This window comes from Macaca mulatta, chromosome 14 (assembly GCF_049350105.2).
Source record: "Macaca mulatta isolate MMU2019108-1 chromosome 14, T2T-MMU8v2.0, whole genome shotgun sequence".
Taxonomy (NCBI): Eukaryota; Metazoa; Chordata; class Mammalia; order Primates; family Cercopithecidae; genus Macaca; species Macaca mulatta.
Window position 1 is genome coordinate 126856735 of NC_133419.1, and position 15838 is coordinate 126872572.

A 15838-nucleotide genomic window follows, 5' to 3' on the forward strand; every position below is an offset into this window, starting at 1 on the left:
GAGATCGAGATTGAGATCAGGAGATGGAGACCATCCTGGCTAACATGGTGAAACCCCGTCTCTACTAAAAATACAAAAAAAAAAAAAAAATTAGCCGGGCGTGGTGGCGGGTGCCTGTAGTCACAGCTACTCGGGAGCCTGAGGCAGGAGAATGGCGTGAACCCAGGAGGGAGAGCTTGCAGTGAGCCGAGATCATGCCACTGTGCTCCAGCCTGGGCGACAGAGTGAGACTCCGTCTCAAAACAAAAACAAAAACACACACACACACAAAACAAAAAAAACCAAACAGTGATGCTTTTATCCATATTGTGAGCAAGAGACACACAGGGGCCATGAGCATGTGTGATCCCGGATGCTCACTGGACCGGGCTGGGGCCCAGACATCCTGACCCACCCAGGTGAACCAGTTTGATGGGCACAAGACTAGAACGGAGGTTCTGATCTTGCTGCTTCTCCTGGTTGTTCTTTTTTTTTTTTTTTTTTTTTTTTCCTCCTGAGCCTTTCCCACGTTCGGAGTGTGGGATAAACAGGCTATTCAAGCAGAAGGCGTGAGTCCTGCTTCCTCCAGTGGAAGAGGGCATGTGCATGCACAGAGGAGAGGAAGGGTCCACCCGGCCACCAGGCAGCCGGGTGCTTCCCCCGGGAAGGGAAGAAGGCTACTGGACACGTGATGTGGACCAGGCACACACTGCGGCCATGCTAAGGACCCTAAGTGACATCCCACCTGAGAGGCATAGGGGTGGGGGCCAGTGGCCAGGCCAGGCCAGGCCTCCTCAGCAGTGACTCTCACCTGTACTGGGTGACAGCTGGGTTGGCCTTTGCAGAGCAGTGGAAAGTCACGACGTTGTCCTCCAGCACTGGCTGTGGCTCCACCGAGAGGTTGACCAGTGGGGGGTCTGCAGGGAGAGGGCAGTCACTTGTAGACCCGAGAAAGAATGGGGGCAGGGAGATCCTGGTGACTTGGAGGGTAGAGCCAGAGACTCCACCACCCAGGAACCCTCAGAGCAGCCACCACCCTGGTGGTCTCCAGGAAGTTGGGGGCTCCATGGGAGGTGCCTGCTTCAGACAGTCCTGGAAGTGGGATCAGGGCTCCCCCGTGGACTTGGGGCCTGGTGTTGACACGAACCCCAAGCCAGGAAGCCTCAGCCTTGGGTCCAGGGGTTTCCCATCCTCCAACTTTCGGGCAGAACAAAATACTCCAGGAAGGAGAAATGGGAAGAGGGGTGCAGGGCAGAGAGGGGCGGGTGGACACTCAGCCTCACTTCAGTGCAAACTGTCTTTGAAATGTCTGTTTATTATCTCTTTTCCGTAAAGGTTCTGGGGCATTTGTTAACTTGAAAGCGGCATTTATACCCTTTCATCAGCCTAATCATCTCCACTCAGTCCTGGCTGGTGGCCCACGGCCTCAGCTCCCCAGGCTGGGGCTTGCTTTCTCATTTGACGTGATAAGAAGCCAGGCTCTGAAGTGCTAAATGGTGGGAGGGGGAGGAGACAGAAAGTCAGAGAGAGAAAAAGTCAGGGAGACAGGAGCCAGAGACACAGAGACACACAGAGATCTGTATAGAAGGGGCCGGAGGCTGACAGTGAGACATGTACACAGAGGAGAGACATGGAGACCACAGAGGAAGAGAGATTATGTGTGTGTGTGTGTGTATATGTGTGTGCATGTGTGTGTATATGTGTGTATGCATGTGTGCCTGTGTGTGTTGTGTGTAGAGAGAGAGAGAGAGAGACAAAGATGAGGAAGTGACAGGGACAGAGAGAGACATAGGCTGAGAGACAGAAAGACACACACATAGAAATTGAGAAGTGCAGAGAAAGGGTGAGAAAAAGAGACAGAAATCTAGAGAAGCAGAGAGCAGAGTGACGGAGACAGAAATCTAGAGAAGCAGAGAGCAGAGTGACGGAGACAGAAATCTAGAGAAGCAGAGAGCAGAGTGACGGAGACAGAAATCTAGAGAAGCAGAGAGCAGAGTGACGGAGACAGAAATCTAGAGAAGCAGAGAGCAGAGTGACGGAGACAGAAATCTAGAGAAGCAGAGAGCAGAGTGACGGAGACAGAAATCTAGAGAAGCAGAGAGCAGAGTGACGGAGAGACAGAGAGACTGACCTGTTTGCAGAGACTGTGAATCAGACAAGGATTTCAGACCAAAAGCAGAAAAGGCCACAGAGACCCAGCACACAGGGCCGGACAATGATGGTGTCAGAGAGAAAGACCAAGTGAAACAACGAGGAAAAGGAGGAGCAGACACTGCAGGATAGAAAGATGGAAACAGCTCGAGAGGGCTGCAGTAGAGAGGCAGAGAGGTGGGAATGGCTTCCGTCAGCCTGTCCCTGCCCAGCTCAGGGGCAGCTGGCTCTGGACCCTCTCCAGAGGCTGGTGTCACCTGGGCTCCTGGTGGCCCCCAGGCCTCAGCACCCCTGGGGCATCCACACACCGAGGGAGGGGGGGATGATGGGCCAGTTCCCATCCTTCTTCCCTGTCACGGCCCAGATGTCTGGCTGAGTTGAGTGGGCAGCCCAGGACCTGGTCCCCATGGACAGGCTGGGCCCTGGGCCGCATCTTCTGGGTCAGTCCCCACCAACAAGCAGAGCAAATTGCAGGAAAGTCACGAGGACTTCTAGGGGTCCAGCCCATTTCCAGAAGAAGAAGTAAAGAAGCCAGTTTCTCAGAGGCAATGAGGAAAAATGCTGGTCTCTCTGGGTCCCCATGGGGGCATCACAAAGGGACCAGCTGGCCCAGTTGGTCTGGGCTCTGGTTGGAACTACGGTGGGGTCCTGACACCCTCAGAGAGTCATACACTCAGCCTCTCAGCTGCAGACCGAGCCGGCCTTACCCTGGAGCTGGGATCACATAACTGCTCAGCCGCCCTCTGCCTGCTGGTGCCCAAGAGTGCCAGGCACAGGAGCTGGCCTGGGAGATGGCCCCAGGGGCTGCACTGGTATCTGCCGGCACTGGGAAGAGAGCTCTGTTTTCTGAGTAGCAGGTGGCCAACTGTGCCGGGGAGCCTGTTCTCCCACATTTTCCCCAGTTCCGGACGGGGGACCACAAATCCAGGACACGTCTGCTCCTGGTGCGGCCGGCCTGCCTGCCTTTCGTGGGGAGTTACAAGGGAAGTGAGGATATTTCTGTGATCTCGATCCCAGTTTTAAGGCATAATTCGAGTGGTCACAAAGATGGGGTGACAGGGAATAGCCACAAGAACTCTCCTCCCACCCCGACAACCCCCGGCCTCTCCTCGAAGCTGCACCCTAGCTTCCAGGGCAAGGCTGAATCAGGAGCCCCAGCCCTCTTTCCATGCAAGACTGACTGGCTGAGCTGGGCATCCGTGGGACCCTACGTAGCGAACATGACACCCAGGGAGGAGCCTGCAGTTCGCCATGGGCTGGAGAAGCAGCGGAGGCAGAGGCACCTGGGAACTGCCACCTGGATCCAAACGCATGGCCGGCCCATGCCCTCGCATTATGAAGGCCAATGCTGGGAGGTGGGTACCTACCCCAAGTCTGGTTTGAAGAGGTGAGTGCCAGTCCCATAGACTCGAGGGACCTGTCAGAGAACTTGGGGGGCTGTTCCAGGAGGCCCTTCCCTCACCTGGGGGTCCTTTCTAAAGTGATGAGGTCTGAGAGGCAGGGAGGTGGGGCACACACCTGCTGTAGGACCTTCCTGCTGCCCGATGCCTTGTCACACCCCTGCCATGATCAGCTCACCGTGAGGCCTCTCTCCTGCACTTTCCCTTCCTCTTAGCATCGTCTTTGGTGATCACCTGCCCTGAAGCGATTCACAAGGGTTCCACACTCACTGGCCTTATCTGCACCTCCACCCCAAGACCAGAGGTGCCCAAGCTTCTCTCTCCACTTCTGCTGGTGTACAGAATATAAATTTTCAGGAGTCTGCCAAGCTCCAGAGGTATAAATAGTTTATGTCATATCCAACTATTAAACATGATTTTAATCCCACTTGTGATGTCGGCAGCATAACTTGCAGGAGGGCAGCTTTGATGTAGCTGGTGGAACTGAGATCACATTGAACAGATGTTACAGCTGAGAGTCTGTTAGTGTTTCTATCCACCCGTGTGTGCGTGTGTGTGTGTGTTTGCAGAGGAAGTAGTACACGGAGGAGAGGGTGGGAAAAGAGAATCTTCATGACTCAGTGATTTTATAGCACATTCATTTGAAACTTGGCAGCTGGACACAGAGTCCAGATGTGGTGAGGCTTTGGGGGTGTTAAGCTTTCTTTCCCATTACTCAATCTGAGGGCTTTGTCTTGCGTTGGGTAACATATGAAGACCAAGAGAAACAAACAACAAATGTGCTTTTGCTGAGTTTGGATGCTTCTTGGTCGACGGAGAAAATGAGCAGGTTCGCAAAGGCAGCTCTGATGCAGCCCATGGTGTCCTTAGTAAACAGTTGGATGTTGACTGAATGAACAAATGAATAAATGGAGGAGGAGCTGAAGCAGGAGGAGGGGGAAGGAGGGAGGGAGCGGGTGGACAATGTGTGCTTTGCTTGGCAAGCACATAGAAGCACCTTCAGGCTAGGGGTGGTGAGTGCGGGGACACATGGATGAAGATCCCTTCCTGTTAGGGCTGTGGGGACACCTGATGAGGGTCGCCACTCACCTCTGGCTCTGTGTCCTGACAGCAGCTGATAGGTGTGGGGCATTCACAATGTGTCGGACACTGCGCTAGGGGCTTGACAGGAAGGATTTCATTTAATCCTCCCTGCAACCTTAGGAGGTGAGCATGATTACTTCCATGTACAGAGGAGGAAACCGGGGCACAAGGAGGTTAACTAACCGGGTCAGTGCCTCTCAGTAAGTGGCAGAGAGTTCAAAGCAGGAAGAATGCTGTGGCCTTCACCACTATTACCACTATTACTGGTAGTACTACTACCCAGTACTGCCTTGGATGAGGCTGGTCTGGGAAACTGGGCTGCTGGGCTCCAAGTGTCACTCTGACCTCATTCCAGTGCCTCCAAAGGTGGCTGAGAGATCCTTGGAAAGGAAGCCAGAAAGGGCCCAGAGGCCTGGCAAGACCCAGTGTCCTCCCGGATGCAGACTGTCACCTGTGCCCTGGTGAACAATCCTCTGTGGGCCTGAGTGCAGAAGGCCGGGCGGGCTGTGGTTAGGAGGGCGAGTTTCCCGCTGCCTGGAGAGGTTCTCCTGGGGTAAACGGATGGTGGCCTGGAGCAGGAAACACCGCTTCTTCCCACTTCTCCCCGCCAGGACCTACGCTGCTGTCGCAGGGGGCCAGCTAGATTGTCGCTTTTGTACAGGAGTCTGTAACATTTTGTACAGGCCTCCTGACCAGGTTGGGCATGGGCTGGGGAAGAAGGGAGCGGGGTGGTGGTGGCGGTGAATCGAATGGCAGCCTGGAAGTAGGGAGCCTGGATGCTCGGTGTCTCCCGCCCTCTCCCCTTCCTGATTTGGATTGCATCTGGACAGAGAGCTCTGATCCATGGCCAGTCCTAGGGCAAGAAGGGGCCTTGGATGTCATTTGGCCAAATCAGAGAAGGAATCAGAGTCCCCAGGGGTGATGTGAGAGGCGTGGGCCCAGCCCGCCCGTGGGTGGTGGAGCCGTCCTGGACGCTGGACTGCTGGCCTCGCAGCATCTCACCTCTTCCAGCAGTGGGGCTTACTGCTCCATGCCGACTGCTCACCACACAGGGGGAGGTGGTGCTCAGACCCAGGACCCAGGTCAGGGCCAGGGCCAGTGGTGGGAAGAGCCGAGGGACAGAGATTAAGCAGGCCTTGCCTCCTTAATTTTCAGGGCCAGCCTTCCTTGCATTTTGTGCCCTGGGGCCTCGTTCCATCACTGTAGCTCTAGGCTTGGCCAGAGCTCTGCTGCCCTGGATCCTTGTGAATGAGGACTGCAAGAAGGCTCCTTGGTCCAGGGGTGTGTCAGGGGTCGTGGGGGGGGACAGGGATATTTGTTAATAGCTGGTGGCAAGACAGTGAAGATAAAGTGCCCTCCTGCCTCAAGAACTCAGCCTTTGTGTGTGGGTGCCTTGAGCCTACCTGAGGTTTTCAACCCTTTCTTCTGCCCTCTGGAATCTAAATGGTGTCTGTCGGGATTCTAGACACTGGCTGGGAACTTCTGTTCTCTAGCTGCCAAGATGAGCTCTCAGAACCCTAAGACCTGAACCCCATCTCTGGACTCTAGGTCCTTGGAGAGCCACTCAGAGCCTAGAATCCAGAAGGCTTAGATGAATCAGGGCTGTTAGGAAGTGTTTTTAAATGCACTTGCCTTAAAATGAATAAAAGGCTAAGGAGGACACGAATGCCAGCCTGCAGCTCCAGCCTTGTAATTCAGAGACCAAGCCAGAAGCAGCCACCAGCTTGCGGTGGCATTACGCTTGGCGGCAGGGAGGGGATCTCGAAGGAGAGAAGTCCACTTTTGAGTCCCGACCCTTTAAACTGAACTAATCCAGTCCTGAGAGGAAGGCCACTGGAATACCTTGCTGAGCTCTTCTTGGTTCTGGGGCTGGCGGGCACCTTAGGGAGACTTTTAGGAGACCTTCAGGGGTCTCTGTTGGGTGGTTTTGGGATGCGATGCTGGTGGAACCCTAAAGCATCATAATTGTCAATATCAATCCTAACACGGTCCACTGAGGGCTGGCTGTGCAGGAGTGTGGAGAGGACGTTACCAGGCTGGGCTCTGGAAAGCTATGCTGCCTGCATTTGAAACATAAGTGGCCTTGGGCAAGTTAATCACCCTTTTGGTGCCTCAGTTTCCCACAGTAGGGACCACAGTCACACCTTCTCCAAACAGTTGTTGAAAAGATTAAATAAGGCCGGGCGTGGTGGCTTACACCTGTAATCCCAGTACTTTGGGAGTCCAAGGCAGGAGGATCACTTGAGGTAAGGAGTTCGAGACCAGCTTAACAGGGTGAAACCCTATCTCTACTAAAGATACAAAAACTAGCTGGGTGTAGTGATGGATGCCTGTAATCCCAGCTATTCAGGAGGCTGAGACAGGAGAATCGCTTGAGCCTTGGCAGCGGAGGTTGCAGTGAGCTGAGATTGCTCCACTACACTCCAGCCTGGGCAACAGAGCGAGACTCTGTCTCAAAAGGATAAAACAAAAGATTAAATGAGATAATACATGTAGATTTCCTTCCTCATATCCCTTGATCGACCCTTCCATGAGAGTGGCCGGTGCACCCTTTCCAGAGCACAGCGACGCTTGCAGATTCTGGAGCCTGAGGACCCTTCAAATATCAGCATCTCCACTCAGACTTCCTCTCCAACAGAGGGGCCACCGGCTAGGCCAGCAGGGGCAGCAGCTGACCGTATTTATTGGTGTGAAAGTCCCACCTTGTACAGGTGTTGAAATGTGGCCTGAAGATGTCCTTTGCAAAAGACCCTCATCTGTGAGGTTGCATCTCATGACAGTAAGGAAGACAAGATGGTCCTTCCTGTCCATACCTACAAGCTGGCCGATCCACAGAGCTGCCTGACCCATTGCCTGCCATCAGATGGGCCAGGCTCTAAGCAGGGTTGCTGGGTGTTTCACCCCGGGCCTGGCAGGGCTGGGTTGGGGGAGGGGGTGGGTACTCACGCTGGATGTCAATGGTGACCGACGTCTCCTTTCCTCCGGGGATGGCTTTGTTGGTGGCACGGCACACGATGCTCTGGCCGTTTTCCACGTCACCAGGGGAAATGAAGAGGGTGCTGACGATGCTCTCCCGCTTGCCGTCCCGAAGCAGAGTCTTGGGAGAAGGGGAGAGGGGAGATAAAGCTCCATGTCATTTGGCTGGGGTGGCCAGCCTGGGTTGGGGGTGAACAAGCACTAGCTTAGACAGAAGGGGGAGCTGAGGATGGAGGGGTTCAGCTCAGGAGACCCGGTCTGCCAATGTCTATGTAGAGCTCGGGGGTTACCCTTGGCTCCCTGGCCTGGGTAAGTGCTGGGCTGCGGGAGGAAAAAGGAACTAGCCAGTTTTCCATCGTGTGAAAATTAGCCTGGATTCACATGCTAAAAGCACAAAATAAACCAGGATGGGCTTCTTGGAAACCAGGCTTCAGGGGGGTCCCATGTTGAAATGAACTCTCATTTGTTTTGCCTCTGGTGCCTGAGTGAGTCTCAGGCTCTGTAGGACACAAGGAGATGGTTTGCAACCAGCAGGGACTGTGGCCCCTGAGCAGGGACAGTCTGCAGAGGGGGCACAGTTTGGGGAATGGGAGTCAGAGTGGGTGGGGACATGGGCAGAATCAGTGCACATCAACTTTTTGATTATTTGCCTATGTAAATCCTTTCAACTTTCCAAAGCATTTCACTCCCTGATCTCATTAGAGCCTCAATCAAACCACAGGTGGGACAGACACCATCATCTCCCATTGGATAGGGGAGAAAATAGGTGGGTTAGACAGAGGCTGTGGAGCTTGACCAAACTTACACTTCGAGTTGGTCCTGAAATAAGTACTAGGCTCTTACAGGAGGTTGAATGGTGTCATCTCCAAATTATTTTCTACCTGGAATCTCAGAAAATGACCTTATTTAGGAATAGGGTCCTTGCAGTTTAGTCAAGCAATTAGTAATTAGTTAAGGCTCTTGAGATGAGGTCATACTGGATTCAGAGTGAGCCTTAAACCCAATGACTGGTGTCCTTGGAAGAAGAGAAGACAGTCTGTGGGGCATGGAGGCTCATGCCTGTAATCCCAGCACTTTGGGAGGCTGAGGTGGGAGGATTGCTTGAGCCTAGGACTTGGAGACCAGCCTGGGCAACATAGGAAGACCGTGTCTCTACAAAAGGAAAAAAAAAAAGAAAAGAAAAAAATTAAAAAAAATTTAGCTAGGCGTGGTGGCTCGTGCCTGTAGTCCCAGCTACTTGGGAGGCTAAGGTGAGAGGATCACTTGATCCCTGCAGGTTGAGGCTGCAGTGAGCCGAGGTTGTGCCACTGTACTCCAGCTAGGGCCACAGAGTGAGACCCTGCCTCAGAAGAAGAAAAAGGAGAAGGAGAAAGAGAAAGAGAAAGAGAAGGAGAAAGAGAAGAGGAGGAGGAGAAGAGGGGAATGAGGAGAAGACAGAGAGACAGAGAGACACAGAGAAGGCCGGGTGAAGTTGGAGGCAGAGATTGGAGGGATGCTGCCACAAGCCAAGCAATGCCAGGAGCCACCAGGAGCTGGAAGAGGCAAGGACAGATTTTTGCCTGGAGCCTTTGGAGGGGCATAGCCCTGCTGCCACCGTGATTCCAGACTTGTTGGCTTCTACAACTGTGCGATAATTGATTTCCGTTGTGTTAAGCACCGAATTGTGGTGCTTTGTAATGGCAGCCCTGGGAAGCAAACCCATCTTAACTGCTGGTCTCCCATCTTCAGGTCATTGCTTTACTCTACTGGGCCACAATGTCATTCCGAAGCTACTTCCCCATTGTGGCTGCTACCTCCTTCCCTCTCCTGTTCCTCTTTGCAGCTACTTCCCCATCACTTTGGGGCCCACTAAGTCAGGTGCACCCCGGGGAGGGCGTGCTGAGTGTGGGGGGTGCACTTGCACATTGGGATTGGAGTCTGGTCAGTATGCAAAGGCTTCTGGTACTAGGAGGTACCAGGAAGGGGCTTCACTACGGGTGCAGTCCTGTTTCCCCCTGACTGGAGCCAGGGAGTAGATGAACAGACCACTCCTCCCTCAAAACCTCCCATAAAGTGACCATGGCAGTGTCTCTAATTCTTATGAGGGCCCGGAAGAGAGCAGCATTATCTTTGATTAGCCAAAGAGAAACTTGCTGGGTGGAGCTAGGATTTGCACTTAAGAATGGGTGAACCCTGAGCCACAGCCTCTGCCGCAGCTCCCGGGGTGCTGGAGGGTGGGTACCGTGCTCTTGGCAGGACAGGTGGGAACAGTTAGGGCCACAGGGAGAAACCTGTAGGTGCCTGGAACCCCACCTTCTGGGTCCTTAATTCAGTGCAGTTTTTCTCAATGTGGGGCAAACCTCATGGCCTCAGGAGAACAGGGCCAGAGCCTCTATCTAGAACAGCACATCTTGCTGGAGGCAAAGCCAGACTGTGACATTCTAGAGAGCCACGCGGTACAGCTGCAGGCCTGGGACTCAGGGTGCCAGCCACGGCCCTGGGCAGAGGGGCTGGAGGAGAGTGATGTGGCCAGATGCAGCAAGCCGGGGGCAGGACCAGTGGCACAGCAGTTGAGAGCCTTCGATCTGTCCCGGGGCTGGCAAAATCGGGCAGAGGAGTGAAGTTGAACCCCAAGCCTAAGCCCGGGCGGTGAGGAAGCAGCAGCCGGCACCGCTTTACCACCCTGGCTTGGGCTCCTCAGCAGACCTCACCGAGTCTATAAATAGCCAAGTGATAATAAGAACAATTTCCTGGCTGAAACTAAGACTTTGGGTAGGGTGAGCAGAGGCGGGAGGTGGTGAAGAGCGGGTCGGTATTGTTCTCTTCTCCTCTACTGTTCCGTTGTGCTAACAAGGGACATTTACATAAGCTTGACTCTGCCAGGAAAGCTTCCAATGGATGGGCTCTGGGAGGTGGGTGCCAGCGGGAGGGGAGTGAGGGGCCCCAGCTCTAATTAGGCCCTCTGACTGCTCTCCCTCCTCCCTGCACCCAGTGTGCTCCTCCGCCGCGGAATGATGATTAATGACATATTTACTGGGTACGGGCGTGTGCTTTTCTGGGAAATAAAAATTCTGGTTCAAGTGTTTGTTCCACCTAATTAGAGAAAAAGGGAGATGTGTTCATTAAACAAAAGGAGGGTGAGGCGAAGGCGCATGCCCCAGCACCAGCACCCTCTCTGTCCCCGTGGAAGGCCCCAGCACCTCCTGGGCCCCCAGCTTGCCGGGGACCCCAGACCCCATGTGGCAGGCATCCCAGGGAGGAAGGCTGGGTCTGCCAGCTCTGCTACAGTATGACTGAGGGGAGGAAGGTGGGACAGAGCCAGGGGGCCAAGGGGGAAGGCTGGAGGGAGCCCTGCATCTGAAGGGCAGGGCGGGATGCTGAGGGTGCAGGGGGTCTGCACCCTCTGGTTTCTCTTCCCCTCATTCCTTTCTGATCTCACCTCTCGTTTCTTGTTTCTTTGTTTCATTCCTTTTCAGAAATGAATCTCCCCTAGTCATCACTTTTCTCATACACAAATGGAGCCTCTGGACTTTGCAGTCTTGAAGGTACTGTCCAGGTGAACATTCTATCATCCACAGGTTCTAGCCGCAGCTCTGCTCTGCCCCTCCCTTCTCTGCTTCCCTTCACCGAGCTTGGCTCTGGGGACACGCCATGGGCACTGAGCCCCCCACCTCCTGCTTCAGGCAGTTTCATGGGTTGCAGGTGAGCTCCGGAAGGAAGTGAATTATTCATGGTGGACCACTCGCTTTGGGGGCCACCGCCTCCAAGGCCTCCCTCCAGTGTGGTGAGCACTAATGTGCTGCCAGTCCCCGGGTCACCCAGTCACCATGTGACTGCCATGGTGGCTCCTGAGGGTCCCCGAGGACCCAGCCCCTGTGTGTGCAGATAGGGACCAGGGCCAGGCGTATAGACGGTGTGTGTCCAGGAATGAGCGTGCTGGGGCACACACCCCCATGGGTATGTGTGTGTACCTGTTTTTGTCTGTGGGTGTTCATGGGCCTCTGTCCACTGACGGCTGTGACTGTGCAGGGCCCCAGGTTCTCTCTGGACGCTGCTTGCTCAGATGTTGCCTCAGGGCTGTGCACACACCCTCACTGCCCCTCCCTAAGGGCAGGGATTTGGCATTCACCTCTCTAGTTTCCCAGCGCTGGCCTGGGAGGCTGGTCTTCCCAGGAGTGGTGGTACACAGGGTACCCCACCCCGTGGTTTTCCTGCTTGGGTGGCAGTGGCTGGCCACTCTGCTCTTTCCAAAGCCCCCAGGGCCTCCGCTGGTCAGTGGAGAGCCAGGCCGAGCCCTCAGAGATGGGCGGGCTGGAGGGCAGGCAGGGAGTGGGGACCCAAGCACTGGTGCTCAGTGTGGGATGCTCACTGATATGCAAACAGTCTGGAAAGGCCGAGAGCAGGCCTGATCGCCTGGCAACAAGGCCGCCTCGCTTCTCCCCCCTACTCACCTTCCCCACCTGCTGGGTCCCCTTTAAAAAAAAATCATCACTCTGCTTCCCCTTTTGATAGCTGCTTGGGGTTCCATGTGGGCTGGTTGCCACCTGGATTGAATAAGGGTGTGTGGGCCAGGTGCAAGATGCACAGTGCTATTTGCCGCAGTCCCTGCATCCAGCCTTGAGGCCAGAGGCCAGAGGGGTGCCCTTCACAGAGAAGGCCAGGATGAGCCTCGGCCACACCCAGTAGACTCTTGGCCCCTAAGCTGGGCAGATAGGTGGAGGATGATGGGATGAGTGATCAGGGAAGGGGTGCCCAGTGGAGGGGGAGGGCCTGTGCATGTGGACACTTATCCCTTTCCTGAGTGGGGTGTCCAGAGCTCCTCTTAGCAAAGGTGGTAAAAGGCGAGGCCAGTGGTCCTGGTGGTAGGGGTAGAGGGCAGGGCAAGGGGCTCCAAGTAGACACGGACACGACTGTGCGTGGTAAGACCACGCAACCCTCTTGCCTGGCAGGAAGCTGCTCTTAGGAAGGGTTCTCTCCGGGCTCAGCCTGTCCTCTCACTGTTCCGTAACCCATCCTTCCTCCCCGGCTGTGTGGACTTGTGGGCTTTCCAGAAGAAAGAATGTGGCCTCCACTCTGGTGCTGGGCCCTCAGAAGTACGAGGAACAGGGGAGGAACCCACTGTCCCCAGATGGCTCAGGGTTGAGTCTCCAGGAAGAAGCTTGGAGGGGCCTTTCCCTGCTCCGTGCCTCTGCTGCTGACACCCCCGGGAGCCTACAGTGGGTACTGCCCAAGGCCCCATCCGGCAGTGTGGCTCACCCGGCACGCTGGGGGCTGTGACAGTGGCCTGTTAAGGAGAAGCATGGCCAGTCTGTGCTGGAGGAGGGGCTGAGTGCTTCCTCTGCTGCCCTTCCTCCTGGCGAAGGGGCCAGGTGCCCTCCAGGGATGAGGCTCATCCCTCCCCTACTGGTCCCATGGTGGAGTCACAGAGAGGATGGTCGGTGAGCAACCCAGAAACTTTGAGAACAGGCCTGGTATTTTATGAAATAGCTGTATGACCCCTGGGGCGGGGGACTGGGGTTCCCCCTGTAGGACAGGAGCCAATAATAGTAGCTCACATTTATCCAGCCCTTACTCCTGCCCTTCACAGGGTACTTCCGATACATAATTTCTTGTAAGTCACTCTGTAACCCTGATAGACATCTGTGATCATTACCATTGCATTTTGTAGCTGGGGAAACTGAGGCAGAGGGTGACTCACCATGTTATGTTATGGATCCTAGGTTTGAGCCGGGCCTTCAGAACCATGTGGCCATCCTAACTATGACACTGATGTCTGCATACGGGAAACACAAGGTCCACAGCAGGGTGGACCTTGCAGCTGTGTGGATCCAGTGAGGGAGTGACAATCCCAACAGCCATGCTTGTTGCAAGCTCGCTCTGTGCCAGGCGTGTTTCTCATTCAGTCCTCACAAGCACCCCTTGAAGCGGGTGCTGCTGTCCTTCCCACTGTATGGCAAGGACAGGGAGGCACGGCAAGGTTAGGTCACACAGCTGGAAAGTGGCAGAGCCTGGATCCGAACTCAGGCTGCCGGCTCCTGAGCCCTAATCATCCACCATGTGGACAGCCACTGAGGGCGTCAGACCCGACAGCAGCCAGGGCTGCCCTGTGGGGTCTTTTCTGGGGTTCTTGGAGGCTGCTTGATTTTGTGTGTGCTCCCAGCTTCTCTCTCTCTCTGCGGCTGATGCTCCGGCCCCTCCTCATACGTAACCTCTCTGGGGAAGTCAGGAGTGCTGCTGGCCTATGGCAGGGCTCCTTGCAGCCCTGGGGGATGAGGAGGTAGGCTGGGCCCCTGGGAGGGGAAGCAGAGGGGTTGGCTTGGACAGCCCCTAGAGCCTGATCCATAGGAGCCCCGGACTGTGCACCCTGCTGGGTGTACTCCACGTCACAGGCTTGTAGCTTCTCCATGCCCAGCACAGAGCCCTGTGCCCGGGGAAACCCAACTGACGTGTGCTGGCTCTGCTGGTCACCCCTTTGGTCTCCGTGAGAACCACTGGGCATAGGGTGGACAGGTGCATAGGATGGTGGATGACCATGGTTTGGAGGAGAGGCCCAGAGAAATGAAGTGCCTTGCCTCGGGACACAGGGCCTCTTCCCATGCTCATGTCTAGGGACACATTGAGGGTCTCAGGCCTCTGCTGCTCCCTGGACAAGCCAAAGAGGGGCAGGAGACCATCTGAGGTGACTGTCCCCCGAGGAATGTGTTTCCCTTCCGGAGTGTCTGATCCAATACCTTCATTTTGCAGATGAGGAAACAGAGGCCAAGGGAGGGGGCTGTCTGAAGTTATGCAGTGGAACCTGGAACCCAGGCCTGGGGCTGCCCGGCGCTGCTGTTGACGTCACAGGCCCAGGAGCATGGACGGGGTCCCCCGCCCTGCTGTGCAGAAGCACGGCACCAGGCTCTCCGAGGGGCCTTCATGATGTAGACAAGGACGACATGCTGAGCTCAAGGTGATCCCGGGACAGGTCCAGCAGAGTGACCCTGACCTCTCTCTCCACCTGATGGCGTGTGTCCTCTGCAGGACATTGACCCTGCCAGGGGCCAGGCTGGCCTATCTTCAGGGAGGGATGGGACAGGTGCTCAGACTGGAAGGAAAGCCCCTGTCCTTCCTTTTCATTCTCCTCTGGACAACCCTCTCTGTGTCTTATTCTTGTATTATATAACACGACACGGTGGCTCCAGCCCAGGACAGAAGGGAGGGGTTTGTCTTCCAAGAGGCGGCCACCTCATCCCTGGACTTGTGTCTGAGGGCAGGAGTTTGCCCTGGGTTCTGGAACCAGGTGCTGGGTGCTTGATCAGCAGCCCTGGAGTGACTTCTTGGCAGGTGGTCAGTTTGGGACAGGAAGGACACACCCTCAGAGCAGGGACGGGCCTGTCTCACATCCTCCTCGGATGGCCAAGGTGCTGGTTATCTTTCCAGGACTGCTGAGAGGACCGGTGGGTCGCGGGGACCAGGCCGTGTACCTCCCCAGTCTCTGAGTCTAAGGAAAACCTCAGAGCTGGGGCGAGAAGGCGTTCTGGAGGCTGGGCCCCCAGTTGCAGAGCTTGGGGTCGGCTTGCCCTGGGAGGAGCATGGGCAAGGGCAGAGGCCGGGGCGTCAGGAGATTGTGGTTCCAGGCCTGGCATTGCCCACTCCACCACTGAGAAGGACAGCCACTTCCCCACTAGGCCTCAATTTTCTAGCTGCAGACAAAAGAGGTTGGCCCAGCTATCCTGTAAGGCCTCGTTCATCTTAAAGTCTCTGCAGTACATTAACCCCATCTGGGACTCTATGCAGTTTTGTTCAGTGGAGTTTGGTGGGGGCTGTTTAAAAAGGTATCTGAAATTTTGTCTTTATTCAGGTAGAGGGAGACCAACAGATCAGGAGACAACTGCTGTTGAAAAGACAGTTTGCGGCTGGGCACGGTGGCTCACTCCTGTAATCCCAGCACTTTGGGAGGCAGAGGCAGGCGGATCACCTGAGGTTGGGAGACCAGCCTAACCAACATGGAGTAACCCTGTCTCTTCTAAAAATACAAAAAAAGAAAAAAAGTTAGCTGGGCATGATGGCACGTGCCTGTAACCCCAGCTACTCCGGAGGCTGAGGCAGGAGAATCGCTTGAACCCAGGAGGCGGATGTTGCGGTGAGCCGAGATCACGCCACTGCACTCCAGCCTGGGCAACAAGAGTGAAACTCTGTCTCAAAACAAAACAAAAAAAAAAGAAAGAAAAGACAGTTTGCTACTCCTGTTTCCCAGAGGAAGGGGAGGCCCCAGGGTCAGTGGGGGCCGG

General features: G+C 55.3%; 1 protein-coding gene and 1 long non-coding RNA gene across 3 annotated transcripts in view; one reads left to right on the forward strand and one right to left on the reverse strand.

Moving 5' to 3' along the window:
* KIRREL3 (kirre like nephrin family adhesion molecule 3) overlaps positions 1 to 15838 on the reverse strand; it is a 572492-nt gene that overhangs the window by 31545 nt on the left and 525109 nt on the right. For both annotated transcript variants that reach the window (XM_015116085.3, XM_015116084.3), the window contains exons 6-7: positions 7560 to 7710; positions 791 to 896 (exon numbers count right to left, since the gene is read on the reverse strand). In XM_015116085.3, coding sequence (XP_014971571.3) covers positions 791 to 896; positions 7560 to 7710 — 257 coding nt within the window. The remainder of the gene's footprint in view (positions 1 to 790; positions 897 to 7559; positions 7711 to 15838) is intronic.
* On the forward strand, positions 1776 to 3957 carry LOC106993522 (uncharacterized). The gene is made up of 2 exons (XR_013404378.1): positions 1776 to 3485; positions 3746 to 3957. It is a non-coding gene; the product is annotated as an uncharacterized LOC106993522 (long non-coding RNA).